Source organism: Lolium perenne, chromosome 3 (assembly GCF_019359855.2).
Source record: "Lolium perenne isolate Kyuss_39 chromosome 3, Kyuss_2.0, whole genome shotgun sequence".
Taxonomy (NCBI): domain Eukaryota; kingdom Viridiplantae; phylum Streptophyta; class Magnoliopsida; order Poales; family Poaceae; genus Lolium; species Lolium perenne.
Window position 1 is genome coordinate 63,992,555 of NC_067246.2, and position 20,259 is coordinate 64,012,813.

Consider the following 20,259-nt stretch of genomic DNA (forward strand, 5'->3'; position numbering starts at 1 on the left):
TTAGCTTGCGTTTTTTAACAGTGGGGTTTATGATCACACATCAGGATGTGCATATAAAAATAGACTAACAAGACCTGAAATTCCTGATGCTTTATCACGTATAAGGCACATTTTTTAAATCCTGTTCTCCATTTTGACACATGAAATCTAATGTTCAATGAATAAATTTGATTACTTGATAAGTGGGGCGACATAAAATGATAAATTTCATCTGTGTATGTTTTGTACATTTTGTAAGTGTCTATAGGGTCACCAAAGTTTTAGAAAATATATGCAATGCTGACATGTTAGCACCAACACTCAGATAATATATAGCTATTAGCGTATACATCCCATGCAGGCACCATCTGGAAAATGTCTGAGTTTTAAAGGTGAAATACATATTGTGTGGAACATGTCTTACCTATGAGGAGGAAAGCAACTCCATCGAATCACTAATGTATAGATGGGAAATATATATATGCCAGGATCACCAGCATGTCGAGGTACTTTAGACCCTTTGGAAAACACGGGCACAACCTCGCCTCAGGGAGATGTCATGCTTGACGAGGCTTTCCTTGAACCAATGTCCAATACTGCTCAAACCCGGTGAATCACATTGAAATTCCTCTAGCAATTTGCCGGTGCTGTCACAGTGGAACATGCGACCTGTGAAGGCCTTGTAGACCAGCACATTTCCCTTCTGGGACAAAACCAAATGGTCATCGTAATAAAAGCTCTCCACACTGGGGGTAACATGGTATTTGAATGACCAAACCTCTCTCTCGTAATCCTCCAGCACCCAGATTTTGATGATTCTTCTCCTACTACCATCATGGCAGCTAAAGGCAATCGAACCTTCCATTGCGCATAAATGATTGCATATTCTGGTAGCAGCAGCCGGGCTGCGCATGAGCCTGAATGATTCAATAATGTTGTCAAACACGAGTATGCCAGCATCGCAGCCAGCGTTCCAGTGAAGACAGTTGCGGAAAACGACAGGTGGTGCAAAATTAGTAGTAGTTTCGTGCCAGTCCAGCATAATTTTATCGATACCGGCGGTACTTGAAGGAACTCCAATGCATCTCGACAACTGCCCCTGACGCACCTTAAGGATGTAGTAGGCAGCTTTGAGGTGGTGATCTTGTTGTCTCCCTTTCCAGTACAAGACGCGATACTCCCCGGACGGGGAGTGCAGGTACAACGCGACAATGTTGATGCGTCCTGCGGCGGTGAGGCATGGGAGTGGAGCGCACTGACGTGTAGTCGGGTTACAGATGCTGAATCGGCCGTTAGAGAGGCTGAACAGGAGGAGCCCATCACAGGAGGCGAGCAGCTTGAAGCCTTCATAGTCATCAAGCCCGAGGAGGGGGCGGCTGTGGTTGCAGATTGGCGAGCCATCCTTGGTGATGTCTGCGCCGTTGAGTGTGAGGAGGGGGAACGATGGCTGTCCTCGGTGGTGGGCGAGGAGGAAATCAGGAGCGGAGGTGAGGTTGCGCCAGGAACGGCAAACTGCACGGCAGCGAAGGATGTCCTTGGCCGGAAGGCGCACAAAGATCTCGTACACCAGAATATCCTTGGAGAGGGCGTCGGTGGCAGCGGCGATGCGGCGGCTGCGCGCCCGCGTCGTTGGTGCTGACGCAACTGGTTCCGCAGTGGTCTCCTTACGCCCGACGACCGCTGTAGGGTTTTGGACTAGGAGAGATGCGACGAGCACCCGGTGCCGCCTACGCGGCGGCCATATTTTCCGCGCAGGGCCTTTCGTCCGGGCCATCGTAATAGCTTTGGCAATCACCAGCAACGGCGACGCCCTAGATCACCTCGCTGCCGTTTTACCAGATTCCGGTCAGATCCCCGGATTCTTCTTTGAGTCGCTGCAAAACACATCGTCGGGTGGGTTCCAGGCCGATATTTATGCAGGAGGAGAAAAAATCGAAACCGGGTTACTGAATCCAGAGACTCCCGACGAAAAAATGGCAGAAAAATTCGGGAGCTAGCTAAAATCACGGACCAGAGATCTCGCCGCTAGCTAGCTAGCTTTTTTTTTTTTTTTTTTTTTTGAGAAACCGCCGCTAGCTATTTTGACACCGTCAAGAAAAAAATTACTACTTGCTGCTAGCTTGTTTTGGCAGGTGAAATAATGATTGTTGCCACGGCTCACGTTTATGGGCGATTGAATCGATGATATGATCGCCTTCCCAAGAAAATAACCAATCTCAGAACAAATTTATCACCACCAATTCAGCACTCCGATTCTCTTTTTTTTTTCGAAAAGGAGAAAAAATCGCCCCAGCTTCTGCATCCAAAGGATGCACACGGCTTTTTATTAGATTATTCGCAAACCTTACAAGAAGCAATACAAAAAATCAACCTCGAAGCCACCTCACTAGACCTACAGTGGGACGAAGGGGGTGACAATACACCAACTGACATCATCCAAAAACCAAATGCCTTCCCAAACCGCCCAATAGCAGGTGAGAAGCACATCCAGTCAAGCAGACTCTCCGCGCATGCCAACGCACACGCCACAGAAGTTGCTACCGTCGTCTTCCTCGACTCCATCTTCAAGAGAGATCATCGCATTAACCTTGCAAGACATGCCGTCGATGCCACCATGAAGCCAGACGGCTCCACCATCCTGCACGCATACATCATCCCGCATCTGTCGTCGATACCCTGCAGCACCATGCCACCGAGTCTCAGCGCCAACAATGTGGTAGATGAATACCACTCCACCGACATCCGCCAACATCCAGCAGCTGCTCCAAAAACGATGCCCCAAGAGGTAGAACGACGCAGGGCGCGCCGCCATCGTCCGATCCGGGAGACCCGGACCTAGGGTTTCCCCCGGAGCAGCACGAGTGAGAAACCGCAGACTGCGACGACGATGCCTTCAAGAAAGGTAGCGGCGCGACACGTCGCCATCGTCCGATTCTCTGACTCCAAAGAAACGAACCTGACCAGTCCAACACTAGGGAATTAAGCAGATGCCCTCGTCGTGGTGAGGACGTCTTCCTAGGTCAACTCCTGGACGACGCCCTGGCTATTCCTACCTCCGTGCACGTGGTCCTCGCTATAGGCTCAACAGCCAGCGCCAAACCGTATGGTATTAATCCATACTTCCTTGTACCTTAGCTATACCTGGCCATGTGTCAGGCCGGGCCGAGAAAAGCCCGATATTGAAAAATCAGGCTCAAGCCTGGGTTGGCCCTGCCAAAAGCCCAGAAAGCCCGTTAGGCAGTTGGGCCAGGCCGCTTCGTTCAATGCAGTTTTCAGGCTACCTAGGCCTGGCCCGGCTATCGGGCCAACATTTTCTAGCCTAGGCCCAAATTTTTTGGGCCGGGCTTCGGGCCTCGGGCGAGGCTGCCCATGACCAGGTGTGACCTCAACCTGCTCTCGGCGCCTCACAAAGAGAGAAACGGGAGCTATCTTCAGGGGAGCCGCTCCCCAAGTGTTGTGCATTCGTACTTCATAAGAGCATCTTGACCCGTGCTAACTTTGCAAAGGTAGGAGGACCTGAATCATAGGAAGCAGCTTTGTATGTGCACATTCACGTGCCGATCACTCCTCTTCAAGCTTTTTTTGCAGCTCCCACCTTGTCCACGTCCAACGGTCGTACCCGTAGATCATCTTGTTTCTTTCCTAATGGACTAAACTTTCTTTTTTATCACTATATTCCGTTGGAAATGAATCGGATGGAGCAAACAAAGATTGAAAGTTGGGGTCTTCCTAACCGTTCCTACATTGTGTATAGGGAAAGAAAGAGTGGAGGTAAAGGCTAAATTCAGAACAATACGGTGAGGAAACTTAGCCTACCTTACTGAGGTAGTCGACTTGAGAAGAATGCAACATCCACACTATAGATAGATCCGAAGCGAGCATATCTACTTATTATGTCAGCTTATCCGAATCTTTTTACTCCTCATAGTCTTAGTCATAGATAGGAATCAAGGGTATTTCCTTATTAGGCTCCACAAAAAAGTTTCAAACTTTGTCGTGTATTTTTCGTTGGTACACGGCAAAGCTGGGAGCACCGCATGCAACCCGTGTGCTCCTTTTAAGAACTTTTCTGTGCCGAGCTGCGCCAAATGCCAAAGCCCCTTTTCCATGGCGTTCTGTGTCGACTGTAGTTCGCCGTGTGCCGGCACACGGCAAAGGCTTTACCGGGTTCCGAGTAGCCTTTGTCGTGTCTCTGTCATACACGGCAAAGCCGTGATTTCCTATACTGCCAGTCATTCCGGTCCGAAAAGACGAGAATGACGCATGATGATGGGGTCATAGTTGAGGGTGCTGATTTTAGGCATTAGAAGTTTAATGTTTGATTCCGACTCACACTACAAGTAAATGGTTTGCAACAAAGTTTACTCTTTACGTAGTGTGTGTCGGAAGTCTAACTTTGACAATCGAATTGACTAGAAAATGAGTTATATTTCAAAGTTATGGCGGAAGATTAGGTTTTCTTGCATGCAGTGGTATTCATTTGGCTCTCCAGGTCGAGGTGGTAGCTTTTGAATCAGATTGTACGGATGTGATCGAGAGAACGAACAGTGGACTAATATCACATGGACATGCAGCTGCTATTTTTACGAGCGTGCAAACCAGGCTAATGATTCATTTAAGGCAACCTTCATTTTTTTTTGTCTTAGAGAGGCAATAGACAGTCCACGCCGTCACGCACCATCCAGCTGCTTTGTTTTTGTTTGAGTGGTACCAGCGAGCCGGTCTTCGGCCGTTTGGTCTCCATCCGACTCGGAGCCCAAACCCGTCCAAAACAACGTCCTACCGATTCCGGATTGGACTCCGTATCCGTGTTCTACACCCTCGATCGCGAACACGTCAATAAATAGGAGTACAACGGAAGCTAGACTTACAGCGACGGAAAGACAATCGAGACACACACGAGACACGAGAGCTAGTATTTCCCAAGAGCCGCGAACTCCCGGTGGCTGCTTCGTTTTCGCCTCGACTCCATCGGGATCGCTCGCCGGCTGCAGCGTCGCCATGATGGATCCGGAGCTGATGAGGCTTGCGCAGGAGCAGATGAGCCGCATGTCCCCCGCCGATTTCGCCAGGATGCAGCAGCAGGTAATGTCCAATCCCAACCTGGTGAAGCAAGCAACCGAGAGCATGAAAAACATGAGAACCGAGGACTTCAAACGAGCCGCTCATCAGCTAAATCAGACAACGCCAGAGGAGTTACGTCGTATGACTGAAAATATCGCCAGCGCCAAGCCCGAGGAGTTCGCCGCCATGAAGGCCCAGGCTGATGCGCAGATGTCGTACGCGATATCCGGTGCCAAGATGTTGAAGCAGAAGGGGAACGAGCTCCATAGCCGTGGGCAGTATGCTGATGCCGCCGACAAGTACAAGCTCGCCAAGGATAACATGAAGAACGTGCCATCCCCATCGGCAGCTGGGCAAACTCTGCAGCTGCAGTGTGCCCTTAATCTAATGTCTTGCTACCTGAAATCAGGCAGGTTTGAGGAGTGCGTAAGTGAAGGTTCGGAGGTTCTTGCCTATGACTCGAGCAATGTTAAAGCATACTACCGTAGGGGACAGGCTTACAAGGAACTAGGAAACCTGGGAGCCGCGGTTGCTGACCTGAGTAAAGCCCACAAACTCTCCCCCGAGGATGAAACTATTGCCGAGGTTCTCCGAGACACACAAGGAAAGCTTCTTGCAACCGAAGAGGGAGGAGTAAACCTGCCAAAGGGAGTCATTATTGAAGAAATTGTAGAAGAAGAAGAAGAAGAAGAAGATAACTTCCAGCCTTCGTTTCCGCAGAACGCCGTTGCGGAGAAACCTGATGAAATACAACCAAGTATGGACCAGCCCTCGCCAGGTTCCCCGCCTTCCGCAGCTGATATGCAAGACGTCATGAGATCTTTCATGGAAGACCCTGCAACGCAACAGGTGCTCACATCCATGCTGAAAAACATGAGTCCGGATATGATGGCAGACATGAGTAGGCAGTTTGGTTTGAACCTGACGACCGAGGATGCTGCCAAGGCCCAACATGCTATGTCACAGTTATCTCCGGAACGTTTGAACAAAATCATGAAGTGGATGGACAGAGCACAGCGAGGACTAGAAGCCGCAAAGAAGGCAAAGAACTGGCTCATAGCCAGGAAAGGCTTGATCATCGCTATTGTCTTGCTGATCGTGGCCTTCATCCTCCAGCGGCTTGGTTTCATTTGTAGGTGATGGGCCTAAACATCCATGATGGCCAACCACACCGTGCTTCCGTTAGATCAGCAGCCTTTTTTTTTCTCAGCGAGAATCAATAGTGCACAAATGACTGTCCATAGGAATAGCCAAAAAATAATTGGATCCGTGTGCCTTTCTTATTCTTTCATCATATATGTTTCTATATTGTAGCCAGATAGAAGGAAATATTCATAGTTTTTTCTTTTGGACAATAAATAAGCCCACATGTAATGGTTATGGATGTCTTATGTTAAAAAAGCTGTTGATTCCGATTTTGGCCAATGTAAAATACGAATGCTGAACTCAAACCAAATTAATTAAGCTGGAATACTCATTCCTCCAAATAAGGTACAATATAAAATACCTAATTCCCAGAAAAGAACTAAACCAGTTCGGTGTCTTATGTTAGAGAAATCTGCTGATACCGAATTTGGCCAACGTAAAGTACAAATGCTAAACTCAAACCAAATCAATTAAGCTGGACAACTAGCTCCTCCAAATAAGATACAATACAAAATAACTAATCCCCCAGAAAATAAATAAATCTATTTTGGTGGTGTTTTGAACACCCAACTCTAATTGAAAAACAGTTGAATGATTCATAATCCACATTATTACATATATCAAAGTTGAACCCTTCTGCCGTGAGGACAGCGATTTGGGCACTGTTCCCTCCACGTTTTCCTCTAATCAAGCTTAGCCACGTACGTGTTTTCCTCTGTAGACGCGCGATGGGTTCCTCTAAATACGTTATGTTAGTTTCCTTTTCTGATTTTTTTCCTTTGGAACAATTCGTGGTAACCGGAAGGCAGCCGGTCGATCCCTTCTTTGTGGGCCGGTTGCCTTCTTTTTCTTTCCTTTTATTCACCTCTGATTTCCGGTGGAACCGGTCTTGGTGGATCGTGGGTAATTTTGAGCCACCATGTGTATTTTCTCCACCCCGCAGTGAGCGGCGGTCAAAGCGGTGCGGAAGATTACCGACAATCCAGCTCTCCCCGATCCCTATCTCTCTCCCAGTTGCAAGTCCTCATCCCGGCGTCTCTCTTTCTCCCCAATCCCCACCTCTGCCGTCCACATGCTCCACCTAGGACCGCTCCCCCTCCTCTTCCTCCCTGGATGTCGTGAACGTGCAGAGGCGTCTGTAGCGCGCTCCCAGTCCGAGCTCCTCTGGCTGGTGGCATGGCGTCACTCGCCGGCTGCAACTCCCGACGATCTCTCCGGATGGTCTGTCGCACGACGGCCAACGGCGTTTTCCGCCGGCGAAACGGTTGTTTGTCCTTTTTAATTTATGCAGATGTCTTAGGTTTTGGCTGTGGTTTTAAAGTGAATGGTTTTCCTAATGCAGGCCTTCCTTTCAGTGCCCGCTGTGCTGCTGACCGCCGGCGAGCGCGCTCCTGGAAATATAGAGATCAGTACTACCGCCGGCCAGCTGCACCACCTGTTCGTGTGCTTCGACAATCTGAAGGTTTGGAGAATGTGCTGCTCAAAAGTGAAGAGTCATCACGATTTAGCCCATAGATACTCGCCGCTGAAGCCTCTTGCTACACAATCATTTGTGCCCCCTTTTCCTGAACGGCCCCACTAATAGTTTGCTCGCTGTAGACGCTTGCTGATTGCTTGCTGATTACATATCCGTTTCCTGCCCATTGTCCGTCCTTTCCTTCATATTTGATTTTATAGAACTTTTGCCTACTTCCATCAATGCTCACATGGCTACCCGTTTTTTCTATTTATGCTACTGTTTCATAGAGAAATTTTGTTTGTTGATGCACTACAGAAATTTTGTTTGTTGATGCACTACGGATTACTGAAGATTTGTTACTACAAACAATTGAAAAGAACAAGTGTGTCAAAGTACTAGCATATCTCAAATTTCTGAAGCATATGGTTGTGGAGGCTTTCCTACTTCAACTGAGGATGGGCCAGACCACCAGACGGGCACCTCAACAATGCACATGATTGGCGGTGCCCTCCCGTGGATGTTCCCAAGCAGACAAAAAGTGTGAATCTCAATTCTGTAGGATTCAGTTTGAGCCGTCCCTCTTAGTACTAGATTGTGAAATTTAAATTACTCATGGAGGGACAAGAGTTTATGTGATCTCTGAACTTAAAATAATATAAGAAAATTTCGATTTCTACCGTTTTGTTAGCCTACATTTTTCTACTGAGTAGTAAAGATTATCTTCCATAACTTTTGTTATTTGTTTGGCATGTTTTGAAAAGTTTAAACAACTTTAGGGAATACTGAGCTGGATAAAAGGAAGGAAAATAGTGGGAACGTTACCATCAATTTAGATTTTCAATGCACAAGTCTCTCTAAGAGAACAATACCTGCTAAATTTAATTTTCTCGCTGTGTTTGCTCTTTTTTAGGCCATCCATGATTACACAATTGTACCTTTATGAAGTTGATTATTTTTCCTTTCGTTTGTGCCTTTTGGTTTTCCTGATTTTATTTTGTTGTTTGTGCCTTACAGCTGAACTAGAGTTGATTTTGGTCTAGGAGGTAGAGCATGAAGACCATGGTGCAGAACTTGCACAACCACGTTAAGGTAAAGTCTCATGCCAATTGAATTTTCTTTTGTTTGTAGCATGGTCTGATTTTACCACAATAACCACCTAAATATGATATTCCAGTTTCCTTTTTTTATCGCACAAAGTGTAATTAGGTTCCGGTAATGTAGGGAGAAATATCATTTTCTTATGTGCTCCTTCAATTAGTTTGCTTACCTTTATAGGTGCAGCTGACCATGCTGTTGGTCATTTTCTTGACAGCTGAGCCACTTCAGTAAAACAAGAAGCTGACCTTGCTAATGGCTATTTTCCTTACAGGTTGGCTTCATTTAAATGTGGAATTCATGAGTACATGTTGTCTGATTGTGGTTATGTGTTATTTATATTTCTCTATACTTTAGGCTTCTCAGGATTCAAATTTTGTAGCCATATTATTTCGGTGCAACTTATTCATCGTGTCGGCTGTATGGGAAGTTTGGCGCAGCGCACACCGCACCCGTGTTGTTAATCGTGCAGCATGTATTGCTAACTTCTGATTCTTAGGGGCCTGTCTTTTTTTAGCGTGCGGTCGCTGCTTGTGTCTAGAGGCGTGCACGTGACCTGTTGTGGCTAATCGGTGCAGCAGGGGAATGCACAGCGCAATTGGTGTATCCTTCTGGTATATGCACAGCTAACACCTTGATTTCAAGTGGCTTTGATGATCGCAACACATTGAAATAGCTGTTGCGAGCTTTTACTGGCGTTTCGATTATGAGCGGCATGCATTTCTGTAGGGGAAGTGAGTGCTGCCTCCAGCCCTCGACCATCTTCATTACTTGCACGAGGAAGGACGATTCCTTCTGGTATATGCACATCTAACACCTTGATTTCAAGTGGCTTTGACAATTGCAACACCTTCAAATAGCTGTTGCGAGCTTTTACTGGCGTTTTGATTATGCGCGGCATGCATTTCTGTAGGGGAAGTGAGTGCTGCCTCCAGCCTCGACCTTCTTCATTACTTGCACGAGGAAGGACGATTTGAGAGCGGCGTGGAGGGGCAGACGATGGCGAGCGCGACCAAATTGATGCGCAGTTCAGAGCTCTATGCCCCCTTTCTCCATAACTTTCCATGCAATTTATTCATCGTGCTGACTATATGGAATTTCGAAATTAGGTATATGAAAGGGGGAGCTATCAGCTGTAAGTTTGTAGAGTGGGTATATGCAAGTTATCCTCCGAGTTAGGATCGATAAATATGTATATATCAATTTTTCTATCACCGTTGTTTGTTCCAGCATTCAACCATCTATATCTTGCACTAGGTGAAATGTTTGGAAAATGTATTATCTACATGGCTGGCATGCCATACATTGGAAGCAAGCAATGATACCATCTGTAGGTGCTCGCGAAGCAACCCTAAGGTAATTCATCTTTTGTACTAATTTTGGATATGTGTTCTGCATATATGATTAGGCATGGTCAATGCTTGCAGGAAAATTGAACATTTTAGGGCTTTTGATTGAATGGTCGACTCTTAGCGAACATGATGTAGTACTGATTTGCTAAAACCCATTACTTGCCCTCTGAACATTGTTTTACCATGGCAGCTTGCTAACAACAGCTTTGAATTCCTTTTCGTCCTTGATGCTTACATTTGCTTCCATCCGAGAAGGCAAGAAACCTCTACCTTTCCCTCCCATTGTTAATTTACTTCTCTTTACCTATTCTGGTAGGAACTTACTAGGTTGAGACCACTTGGCAATGAAGTGATCAGCTATAGTGCCTTGAAACCTCTTCAATTTTTCATTGGGTTGACAATTTCTTTCTTTCAGTTTTTCACAACAGATATTGATAATGAGGCACCGTGCAATATTCTTTGTTAGCTGGAAAAGGACTAAGATGCTACGTAGCTTTAGCTCCAAATTGCAGCACATATCACTCCATGGTAGCTACAGAAGAAAGAACGGCATACCAGATATTGGTAGACTAGCTATCATTCAGTCGAGTACTCCCGTCGATTATCTCCTTCCGCTTCCCTTGCTACTACCAAGTCCCCAATAATTTATTAGATGGAGCCCTCTTTCCCAAGAATGGAAAACCAACTACAAAAACAAGAAATATACTATATCAAGAAGTGCTTGCTAATCTTTAAACGACACATATATAGGTACTATTTTGGTTGGCTAACTTCACAATGTATATTTTCTTACCCATAGATTATACATTTACATGCCTAATTCCTGTCCTCAATTTCCCCCTTTTTACGCTCCCGGACAAGAAAAGTTTTCTGTTCTTTGATGTGTTTATGTATGTACTTAACACAGATTTACATGGATGGTAGTTGCAAGTGCCCAATTCTTGATGAATCCATATGCAAGCGGACACGGCTCCAACTGTCGATCACTTTGTTTACCCAATGGAATGCTTAGTTTCTTCTTGTTATGTAGCAGCCAGAGGGTTTCCACCGTGTGTCAGTTTTCTATTATTCTCTTGATGGAGCTATATTTCGTTTCAATGGTTGTGTTATAAGTTACTAAGCACCTGTGTTTAAATTCATGTGCTGCTACCCATGTGAAGTCTTGTGTTGCCAGTTAATTCTATGTTATCGTACACTTAGTGGTTTCTGCTCCGCATCTTCTGTCATTCTATGCAGCTGCAATAAGTGTCCTAAATGCTATCCTTGGTCTTATTTACCTTTGTATTGCTCTAGATGGCTGTGACCAGCTCAGTCAATAGTGAGCTATGATCTCTCTTTTTCAGTTTTGGTTTACTTATATCAGAGCATGCGAATAGTCTGACTACATTCAGCAAGTCGGAAACCAAACTGCCCGCTAGATATCTACTTTTTTTTGTAAACCACAAAAGTAATTTAAAGCAGGTCAGTATAATCAGCTAGCGCAAACAAAAATAGCATGCTCTTAGTGATTTAGGCAAGAGAATCATACCAACTAATAGCAGATTGGCCTGATTCAGTTTTCGTAGTTCTTTGTTACTGATTTTCTGCTGCCGTCTAGCTCTTCTTTATCTACAAGCTCGTTGGCAAAATCAGCGGCACCCCCTGCGGTAGCTTGTGTTTGAGAATAAAAGATTGAATCCAAAAAAGGTGATTCTATTGATTGATTGTTGGGCTATATATAGCCCCTGTACAGGCGCCTCAATGGCGGTTTACAAGGTAGTGTCTGTTGTGAACAGACGTGATTGGCGTTTGGACAACGCTACATGTTAACTACAAGGTAGTTAGCTTAATGACAAAGCTAACTGCTTGTTAGCTTAACTCTAACGCTAAGTAAACTCTAACACTCCCCCTTGGACAACGCCAATTCTTGAAAATGTCTTGTGTTATCTTCAGAAATCTTCTTGTGTGATCTTGAGAGTGTTCTTCTATAACCTTGAGTATGTCCTTGTAAATTCCTGAGATTCTCCCCCAAAAACCCTATGGGAAAAATATAAGGAGAATAGTATTTGATATGTTGTTAAAACTCCTTTAAACCCTTTAGGAAAAATAAGGAGAAAATTATACAACATATAAAGATTGTTGTCTCCTTGAGAACTCATATGAGAAAACCTTAGAGAAGGGAAAAACCTCACGAATGAGTTTGGAGAATAATAAATATGCCTTTTGTACTTCCTTTAAAAACCCCAGCGGGGAAAATAGGAGGTACGGCATATATCTTGTGTAAATATTGCAAAGAGTGTAATATGATGTGCCACGGAAAACTCCTTTAAAACCCAATGGGGAAAAAACAAGGAGAAAGCAATGTGGCATATCTAGACACTTGTATTTATATTGTCTCATTAAAAACCTTTTATGAGAAACCATTAGGAAAACTCACTAAGGGAAAAAGAGTACAATATATATGATCTAATGATCATCACCGGGTTATAATTTGGGAGTTTTACTCCCCCTGAACTTTGCAAATCTAAAAGTTGTCTCACACCAATCCATGAACTTAAATTCATGAGTATGGGAATTAGTAAAACACTGTAAATAAATCTATTAGATTTTCACATGATATGTTTGCAAAGTGTTTATCTCCCAAGTTTGAAAAATATTAATTTAACCCATATGCATTTTAGCAATACAAGTGGTATTATCAGATAGATAATGGTGGGGTGATTCTGTTGAATCTTAACCACATGATCTTGAATGTGGTCAGTCGAGCCTATTTTGTTCTCTTAGTTAGAAGGCTCTTTCATTGAATTCAGTCTATGATATGGCATTTTCGGGATCGATAATTATAGCCAATGTAGATTACACGATGGTCAAATCTTGATATTCCTAAGGGAATTAATCAAGATCGTTTGAGCCTTAAATATATCGGAGGATATTACTTACACCAATGTTTTAGTTGGGGCTTGCACTTTAAAGAAGTTGACAACAAAATATTCACATTTATGATGTAGTTTGTATTGAGATATGGAACAAGAAGTCCTATATCACTTCATCACTACTACAATGTATGAATGAATTTGTATCTCTGTTAGGGATAGTGTGACCATATGTATCTTTGATTTGATTTATCCATATTTAATTTCTCCAAAAATTTATGGACATGTAAAGACTGATAGATATGTATTCCGAAAGAATATACTCAAGTTATAAACTTGGTTAATACTTGGTTCAATCCAAATCTCCGTCTTGATATGATTGCAAGGACCTTCCATGTATATTATAAACTTTGATGATAAAAGCATTGATATATACAAAGGTCATGTAGAATCCAATTAGGGATTTTGTTTATGACTACCTATAAGCAATCATCATTGTACGAGTAATCCTTTATAAGAAGGAGCTCTTATAGTCAATTGTACCACACAATTTGTGTTTGACTATTTTAAGTCATAGAGTGACTTTTGTATTATTACACATATGTTGCGATTTAATTTTGGATTTGGATTTATAAGTCTTAAGGACTTTAATATAGATATCCAAATTGAGTGACCCATATGATTATGTAATCACTACATCCATCAGCTACATGGATAGTTTATTCATAATTGCCAATAATATTAGTATCGAAACGAAATTCCACTTATACCAATAGGGTATGTTACACCATATATAATTGATGTCAGGTCTCTGCGTAAACCCTTGTGCTACAAGTCTCGCTTTTTCACCACCTCATTGTTTTTTTTAACAAAAGTCATTTGTCTTCCAGGGGGAAGGTGCTTATGAGGATTAGGTATTTCGATGGTAAATACCTCTCTTGATGAGCGAGTGCTATTCTTATTCAATTGCCTCCTTCTAGTTGAACCAACATATGAGTGCATTAGGCACTCTGCCATGGACTTTGGTTCAGGGCCCTAAAGGTTTTAGCAATTTTAAGAATAAATATTTGTCGACAAAATGTAGTCTTTGTTGTATGATTTTGTTGAATCAATAAGATTAGTGGAAATTTGATTAAAATATTTGAACTCCTCATGATTTCCCATAACAATGGAGTCAAGGTGTTTCGATGTCCCAACACTTGAAATTATGTGCACATTTGTGCTGGGTTTAGATGATGAGCATCCACTATGTGTTATTCAACTTGAGGTTGAACTACATTTACTTGTTGAGGATATAATTTCCTCTACTCCGCGGAAGCATGTGAGAATTTATATTGGCCAATTTTCTCCCCCTTTTGCTCTCATTTCGGAGGAAAGTGGTTATATTAGGTACCTTCACTCTTTTGGCACATAAGTTGCATGCATAATATGATTTTGTGACATATTTATCACGAGTAAATGTATGTGGCAGATTTGCAATGTGTTGCAAATTTATGATTGAACTTATCGTTCAGATTTTTAAGTACGTGAAAATAAGGACTGAAAGTCTATGACATTTATACTTATTTATCGGCATTCTTTGTGGTACTAATCTTCCCCTAATGCCGAAAAATGTCCTTATTGCAAATGCAATCAGCGTACGGGCTATCAATAACTCCCTTGTTAGGGTCTTGAGGTATTTGACGGATAAACAATTATACCTCAGTTATTTATCACATAGATCCAAAATTGATGTGAGGGCCCATGATGTACGTTGGGGTGGTGATACCGGTATATAACCGCTCGCAGATGGGAAATACTTGTTTGATTTCCACGTACTTACTGCAAGGGGAAGCAGTATGATAAGCAACTGTAGTGATCTAGATTAGATCTACGGCGTGTAAGATCGTATGTCTCCAACAATATGTTGGTATATCAAAATTTTGTTGCAGTGGTCCTTTAATTAGTTTGATTCTTTTGACAAAGAATTTAGTTGCGCTATTCTGGGTTTGTACACGCAGGTACTTAGTAAAATCACAAATGCTCATCAAATCAATATTAATATTGGTTTAACCAATATGTTATAATATTTTGCTCTTAATTTGATAATTTTAGCAATTAATTTAGTAAAATCATGGATTTGTGGAGATGAAAGACCCACGTAAGACCATCCACTAGATGTGTCTATTAATGCCATGAAATACTTATATGACCCAGATAGCTGTTGAATGGTCAACATGTATCTTCTTGAATAAGTTCAAGTAATTTGAGTGGAGCGTGAGAGACTTAGAAAAAATTCTCATGGCACATTAGGTGCTCATAAAATCTGATGATTTGAGAATTTTTTAACTTGTAAGTTGTGATTAACAAAATTTTCACTAATTTTCACATTATCACTATAATGCGTGACCAAGGAGATTATGAAAAACCTTAAATTCATCAAGATCCGAAAAATTACTGTGTTTGCAACAAAGTTTAGTATGAATTTAGTTCATACAACGATGTCATGTCTGAGAAACGTGATATTAATGGACAACATACCACATTTAGTAGTATGATTATTGGCTAAGTGAGATAATTGGATTGTCATGTGACAAAATGGAGTGGACTTATGTTATCTTTCTGATGAAGATTATAAGTAAAATTCGCATTCAAATTATTTTCTGGTGTTCATCAAAATAATTGATATTGTGAAGGAGTGTATCTCCTACCGGAGTGGACTTATGTTATCTTTCTGATGAAGATTATAAGTACAATTCGCATCCAGATTATGTCTACTCTGATTCATGTCATTTTACCTCCACTTCATAGTGATTTCTCATGGTTCTTTTCGTGACCATTGAGATTCTTAGTATTTTGAGTACTAATATGAATTCCAGGTATTGGTATATCACCCATAGGGTGTATCACATGAGTCTTCATAAGAAGATAAGATATGTTATTAACCTGAAATAAATACGATAATTTATTGAATTATCATCAAAAGAATAAGTAAAGTGATTTTGAGGTTTGAATCAAATTTTTATATCACAAACAATCAACCTGGAGTTTATTCCGTAGACACCAGAAAAAAAACTACAATGTACTAGAAGTACTCAAAAGTGTTTGAGATACTATTAGCATTGTGTTTATGCATCATATATCTCCTTGCTGGAGATTTATGGAGAAATCGACATGTATTCAATTTCTCTCATGTAATGTGAGTTTAGTGAACTCCACTAATGGAAATGCTAGGCATGTCCAAGAGATGATCATGCTACTCATTTACTGTGATAGTAAATTGAAAGTGGTGAAAAATGCTCAGAATGAGCATATATTAATGGTCAAGTTAATTCATTAATGATCATGGAGTAGACATTCAATATTGAGATATTAAATGATACTTCTATCAATTATTTGGACTTCTTACCCAAAGAGATGGGAGATGTTAAATTTATTGCCAATACATAGATATGTATTTTGACATTGGTTATTTATGGTGAATATAATTATCACCGTGTAATGGAGAACCTATAGTAGTTTTGTGATAAAGTCAATCAGTGTCATGTATGATGGATTTTGTCTTGATAGACATGAGATACTACAATAGTATTTCATGATGGGCTCCATAATTTATGTTGCACCAATGTAATAGAAGCATGAAATAACCATGCATGGATTCATTTTACTATGATAGTAAAATATATTTGGTAAACAAAAAAAAATGCTCTAGAGGAACAATTTGAATATTAAGCTGATGCTTCTATGCCATATATGTGTCTGTTGATCTCAAATTCATATTTATGGAGTACATATCTCGGTAGTAGGAATCAAATTCCAACATGTCAGTAGACATCTTATCCTACTACCTTGTGTTATACTCTGACAAATAATTGAAAATCCGCAATTTTCACAATCAATGTCATTATCTTGTGATTCACAACAAAATTTAACATAATCACATATTATGTTGGCAATTTCATCTCAAATTTTAATGAGATATTTGCATGTCATTTTTTTTCAATTGCAAATAAAGTTTTAACCAGAATTACATGTTACAAAGAATGCTAAAGGCAAATATGTAACATGACTTACTGAGAAATATAGTATGGGATGCATGACAAGTATATATACTTGTGCGTGAAGACGTGATGACCTCATATGGTAATTTTACATGATGTAAAATTGTGCATCCTTATTATTTCTTATGCAAAAAAAAATTTTAAAAAAAATACCCTGACCTTCTGCTGTGAATATTTTCTCTAAAGAAAAAAATTGATTTAAAATGCAAATAACAATAACCATGTGCTACGAATATCAAGTCTGGAGACTCGGTAGCTATGTCTAACGAGTCTGATGGCTCATTTAAAAACGCAGTATGGAAGGGGCTAAATTGCAATACAGCAAAGAGATAAGAATCCCTATCTTCCTGTCTACGGAGTAGATACGAATCGATGGATTTGTATCACTTCCAATCAACTTCGCTCGCCCAGGTTACCGTCGTGCGGTCGATTGAGGAGAAGAAGAGCGACGGGCAGACTCCGTCAGGTCGATTTGTCTCGCCGCCTGGAGGACGACGACGCGTCGCGTCGCCAGAGGCCGTCGCCGGCGTGGCTGGTGGCCGGATCACGTGGGCCGCCACCGCGACGCCGGGAGCCACGCGTAAAGTCGCACACGCAGGGGCCGTCGTCGGTCGTCACCTTCGCCGCGCCTAGGCTACCACGCCACCGCGAGGAGCCGGCCTTGGGCCACTGCCGTCTCAGGAGGACTGGCACCGGGGCCGGCGTCGCCTCTGCGCTCGTGGGGGCAGGATCGAGGGCTGCTGCCGCGGGCGCGGGACGCCGCGAGGGCCTACGTCGGTGCGAGCCGACGCAGGGCCGGTGATGAGGACGCCGGCGGAGACGGTTAAGCTTCGTCGCCGGTATTTCTTTCGTCCCTATTCTCAATCTAGCGTGTTGCTCTCGGTAGAGTCAGTGCTGATAACGTGTTTGAGAATAAAAGATTGAATCCAAAAAAGGTGATTCTATTGATTGATTGTTGGGCTATATATAGCCCCTGTACAGGCGCCTCAATGGCGGTTTACAAGGTAGTGTCTGTTGTGAACAGACGTGATTGGCGTTTGGACAACGCTACATGTTAACTACAAGGTAGTTAGCTTAATGACAAAGCTAACTGCTTGTTAGCTTAACTCTAACGCTAAGTAAACTCTAACAGCTTGCAGCAGCTCTCCCAGGCCCAGCCAGCACAACTCCAGATTGAACCCGCTCCAGCCAGCGGTGGCACTGTCTGGCTCGGTGCGAGACTGGCCAACCCTGTCCCAGAATTTGGCCGAAATGGAGATTCCTCTTTTCTCCTCACAATTCACCTTAGGCCTCTCACTGCAGGCCGCCACAAGTTCTAAAACAGCAGGCAAAGAAGAGAAAAAATCAGGAGCCAGCTACTGAGTCAACTAAGAAAAATAACTGTCTAAAACAGTACTACAAGAGTGCAACTGATGACAACTACTTTTTTACTATAATTATAATGGGTCTAAGATGTTATTTTACAATGCTATTCTCTAAGGTGTCTGCAACTCATCTAGCTGGTACCACAGTCTCTTTAGTGATCTGATGTACTCAACCACTGGTATCTTTGTTGGCTCTTCTATATATCTATATATCGGCTTAGCGGCTAGCATCGAACCTTCGCGCAGAGAACCAAAATAACATACATCTTGGTAGTTACTAAAGATAGATCTGCACCATCTGTCGCAGATGCTTCTTTTTCAATGTACAAAAGATTCGTTTACTGAAGTTAGTTCAGATGATGTAAGAGAACTTAAACTATTTGGTTGTCCTCACATGTGAACTACAAAGCTACGTTACAGATTTGGTTGAAGCGTTTTTCTGCCGTGATTGGGAATCATGCACACATTTCATCAGTTGCTTTATATTCAATAAGCTGGTTCAGCTTGTGAATAATAGCAGAGTCACATATCGTCCAGCATCACGACGTCCGTATCATCATCAGTATATGTGAGAGAAAAGTCATCACCAGGACAAAACTCAAAAGCATTTGCAATCTTTAACCAAAATATAACAGGAATTAACCAAAACTGATACTTTCCATGTAAATCTGTAATAAGAGGGGAACTGTACATGAGGAGGAGGAAACCTGCGCTTGCTCCAACCATGTCAGGACCATGGGGTCGAGCCTGGCCGGCGCCGACGGCTCTGGGGGCCTGGCGGCACCTCCTTCTGGCGCGAATGTTCCCATCAGCCACATCCTCCGCCCATGCGCGCAGCGGCTCAGCAGCGCCCAGGCCGCGTGCCTCCGTCCATCTGGCAACATCGTCCATCACCACGCGCATCGCCGCACGCCCACCACGAGCATCGCCGCGCGCACACACCCTCGCCTACCGCGCCCCGCAGCGCCAACCACCGCCACGGTCGCGTAGCTACGCACACGCAGGAACAAGCAGCCGGCCCAAGGCCAGCAGCACAACCGCCTGGGCCAAAGCGGCCGCCCCTCCGGGAGATAGCTCTTCGCTTCTGGATTATCCCCTTACTTGCATGCGAGAAATTGACAAAAATCGGAAAGAAATTGCTAACTCGAGTTAGTATCAGGACAAATCGAGAATCCAGAGGGGGAGGGGCACGGAGCATCGTCGACGGTAGGAGAAGACCGCATCGGCGGGGAGGTAGAGAAGGGAACGCTCAGGTGGGTGTAGTGATGCGAAAGAGAGACTGGGAGGGAGGAGTGTGGACTGATTCGGCAGGGCGGTAGGCCTGTCGGGTTTCGGCCGCAAGCGCCTTGCGCTGGGACTTGTGAGAATAGCTCAGTAGTATTCTGAATCTGAAGTGGTACCCTTCTGTCAGACTGTCTGTAGTGCCACTTCCATACGAGCTAGGATTCATATTTCAGACTAATAGGAATTAACAAAAATTAACCATCGACGCTTCGTCCTCTGCATCCACTGCATCAATTATACCGTAGCAGCCCTTCCAAGTTTCATCACCAACAATTTTACTGAGTTTTTATTAGGTCTGCATGTCCTGATTGCACTGCAATTACCTAAAGAGCGCGCCGTGCCGGCGCGCCGCCAACTTCCTAGTTCTTATTACGGGATACCAGACTTTCGATTGATAGGAACTGCTAACACTGTAACACAAACAGTGCATGTTTATGCCTACTTTGGGAAATAGCATTTCCTTTAATACAATTCATTTAGTTTTCCACTCAACAGAGTAGATGCACAATCTGTTTACCCAGGCTACAGAATGTTTGGAACTACCTCAGTCAGCCATTGTGTCAAGCGATTAACCAATAAGATTGATGACATAATGTTTGTCATCATATAAATACAGCTGAAACT

General features: G+C 43.1%; 3 protein-coding genes and 1 long non-coding RNA gene across 21 annotated transcripts; 2 read left to right on the forward strand and 2 right to left on the reverse strand.

Moving 5' to 3' along the window:
• Nucleotides 1-490: 490 nt before the first annotated feature.
• LOC127339399 (putative F-box protein At3g52320) lies at nucleotides 491-1,753 on the reverse strand. The gene has a single exon (XM_051365260.1). The coding sequence runs from the start codon at nucleotides 1,751-1,753 to the stop codon at nucleotides 491-493; it is 1,263 nt and encodes a 420-aa protein (XP_051221220.1).
• Nucleotides 1,754-4,791: 3,038 nt separating this feature from the next.
• On the forward strand, nucleotides 4,792-6,291 carry LOC127338238 (outer envelope protein 61-like). The gene has a single exon (XM_051364440.2). It carries the CDS (start codon nucleotides 4,981-4,983, stop codon nucleotides 6,181-6,183), a length of 1,203 nt encoding a protein of 400 aa, XP_051220400.1. The 5' UTR covers nucleotides 4,792-4,980; the 3' UTR covers nucleotides 6,184-6,291.
• Nucleotides 6,292-7,114: 823 nt separating this feature from the next.
• On the forward strand, nucleotides 7,115-11,367 carry LOC127341679 (uncharacterized). Of its 18 annotated transcripts, none has more exons than XR_011754954.1 (9): nucleotides 7,116-7,453; nucleotides 7,532-7,651; nucleotides 7,964-8,186; nucleotides 8,663-8,737; nucleotides 8,924-9,357; nucleotides 9,473-9,541; nucleotides 9,657-10,099; nucleotides 10,286-10,350; nucleotides 10,511-11,367. XR_011754954.1 is itself a non-coding variant. In XM_071827974.1 (6 exons), exons 1-5 carry the CDS (start codon nucleotides 7,366-7,368, stop codon nucleotides 10,063-10,065), a joined length of 564 nt encoding a protein of 187 aa, XP_071684075.1. In that variant the 5' UTR covers nucleotides 7,118-7,365; the 3' UTR covers nucleotides 10,066-10,099; nucleotides 11,003-11,367. The 18 variants fall into 18 exon arrangements, 2 of the variants coding, with proteins under 2 accessions (XP_071684075.1, XP_071684074.1); XR_011754960.1 differs by having other exon boundaries at nucleotides 7,117-7,453; nucleotides 9,261-9,357; XR_011754955.1 differs by lacking the exon at nucleotides 7,964-8,186 and having other exon boundaries at nucleotides 7,118-7,453; nucleotides 8,924-9,017; nucleotides 9,101-9,357.
• A 6,540-nt stretch (nucleotides 11,368-17,907) lies between these two features.
• On the reverse strand, nucleotides 17,908-19,956 carry LOC127341678 (uncharacterized). Its single transcript, XR_011754962.1, has 2 exons — nucleotides 19,059-19,956; nucleotides 17,908-18,302 (listed from the first exon to the last, which is right to left on the reverse strand). It is a non-coding gene; the product is annotated as an uncharacterized lncRNA (long non-coding RNA).
• Nucleotides 19,957-20,259: the final 303 nt, after the last annotated feature.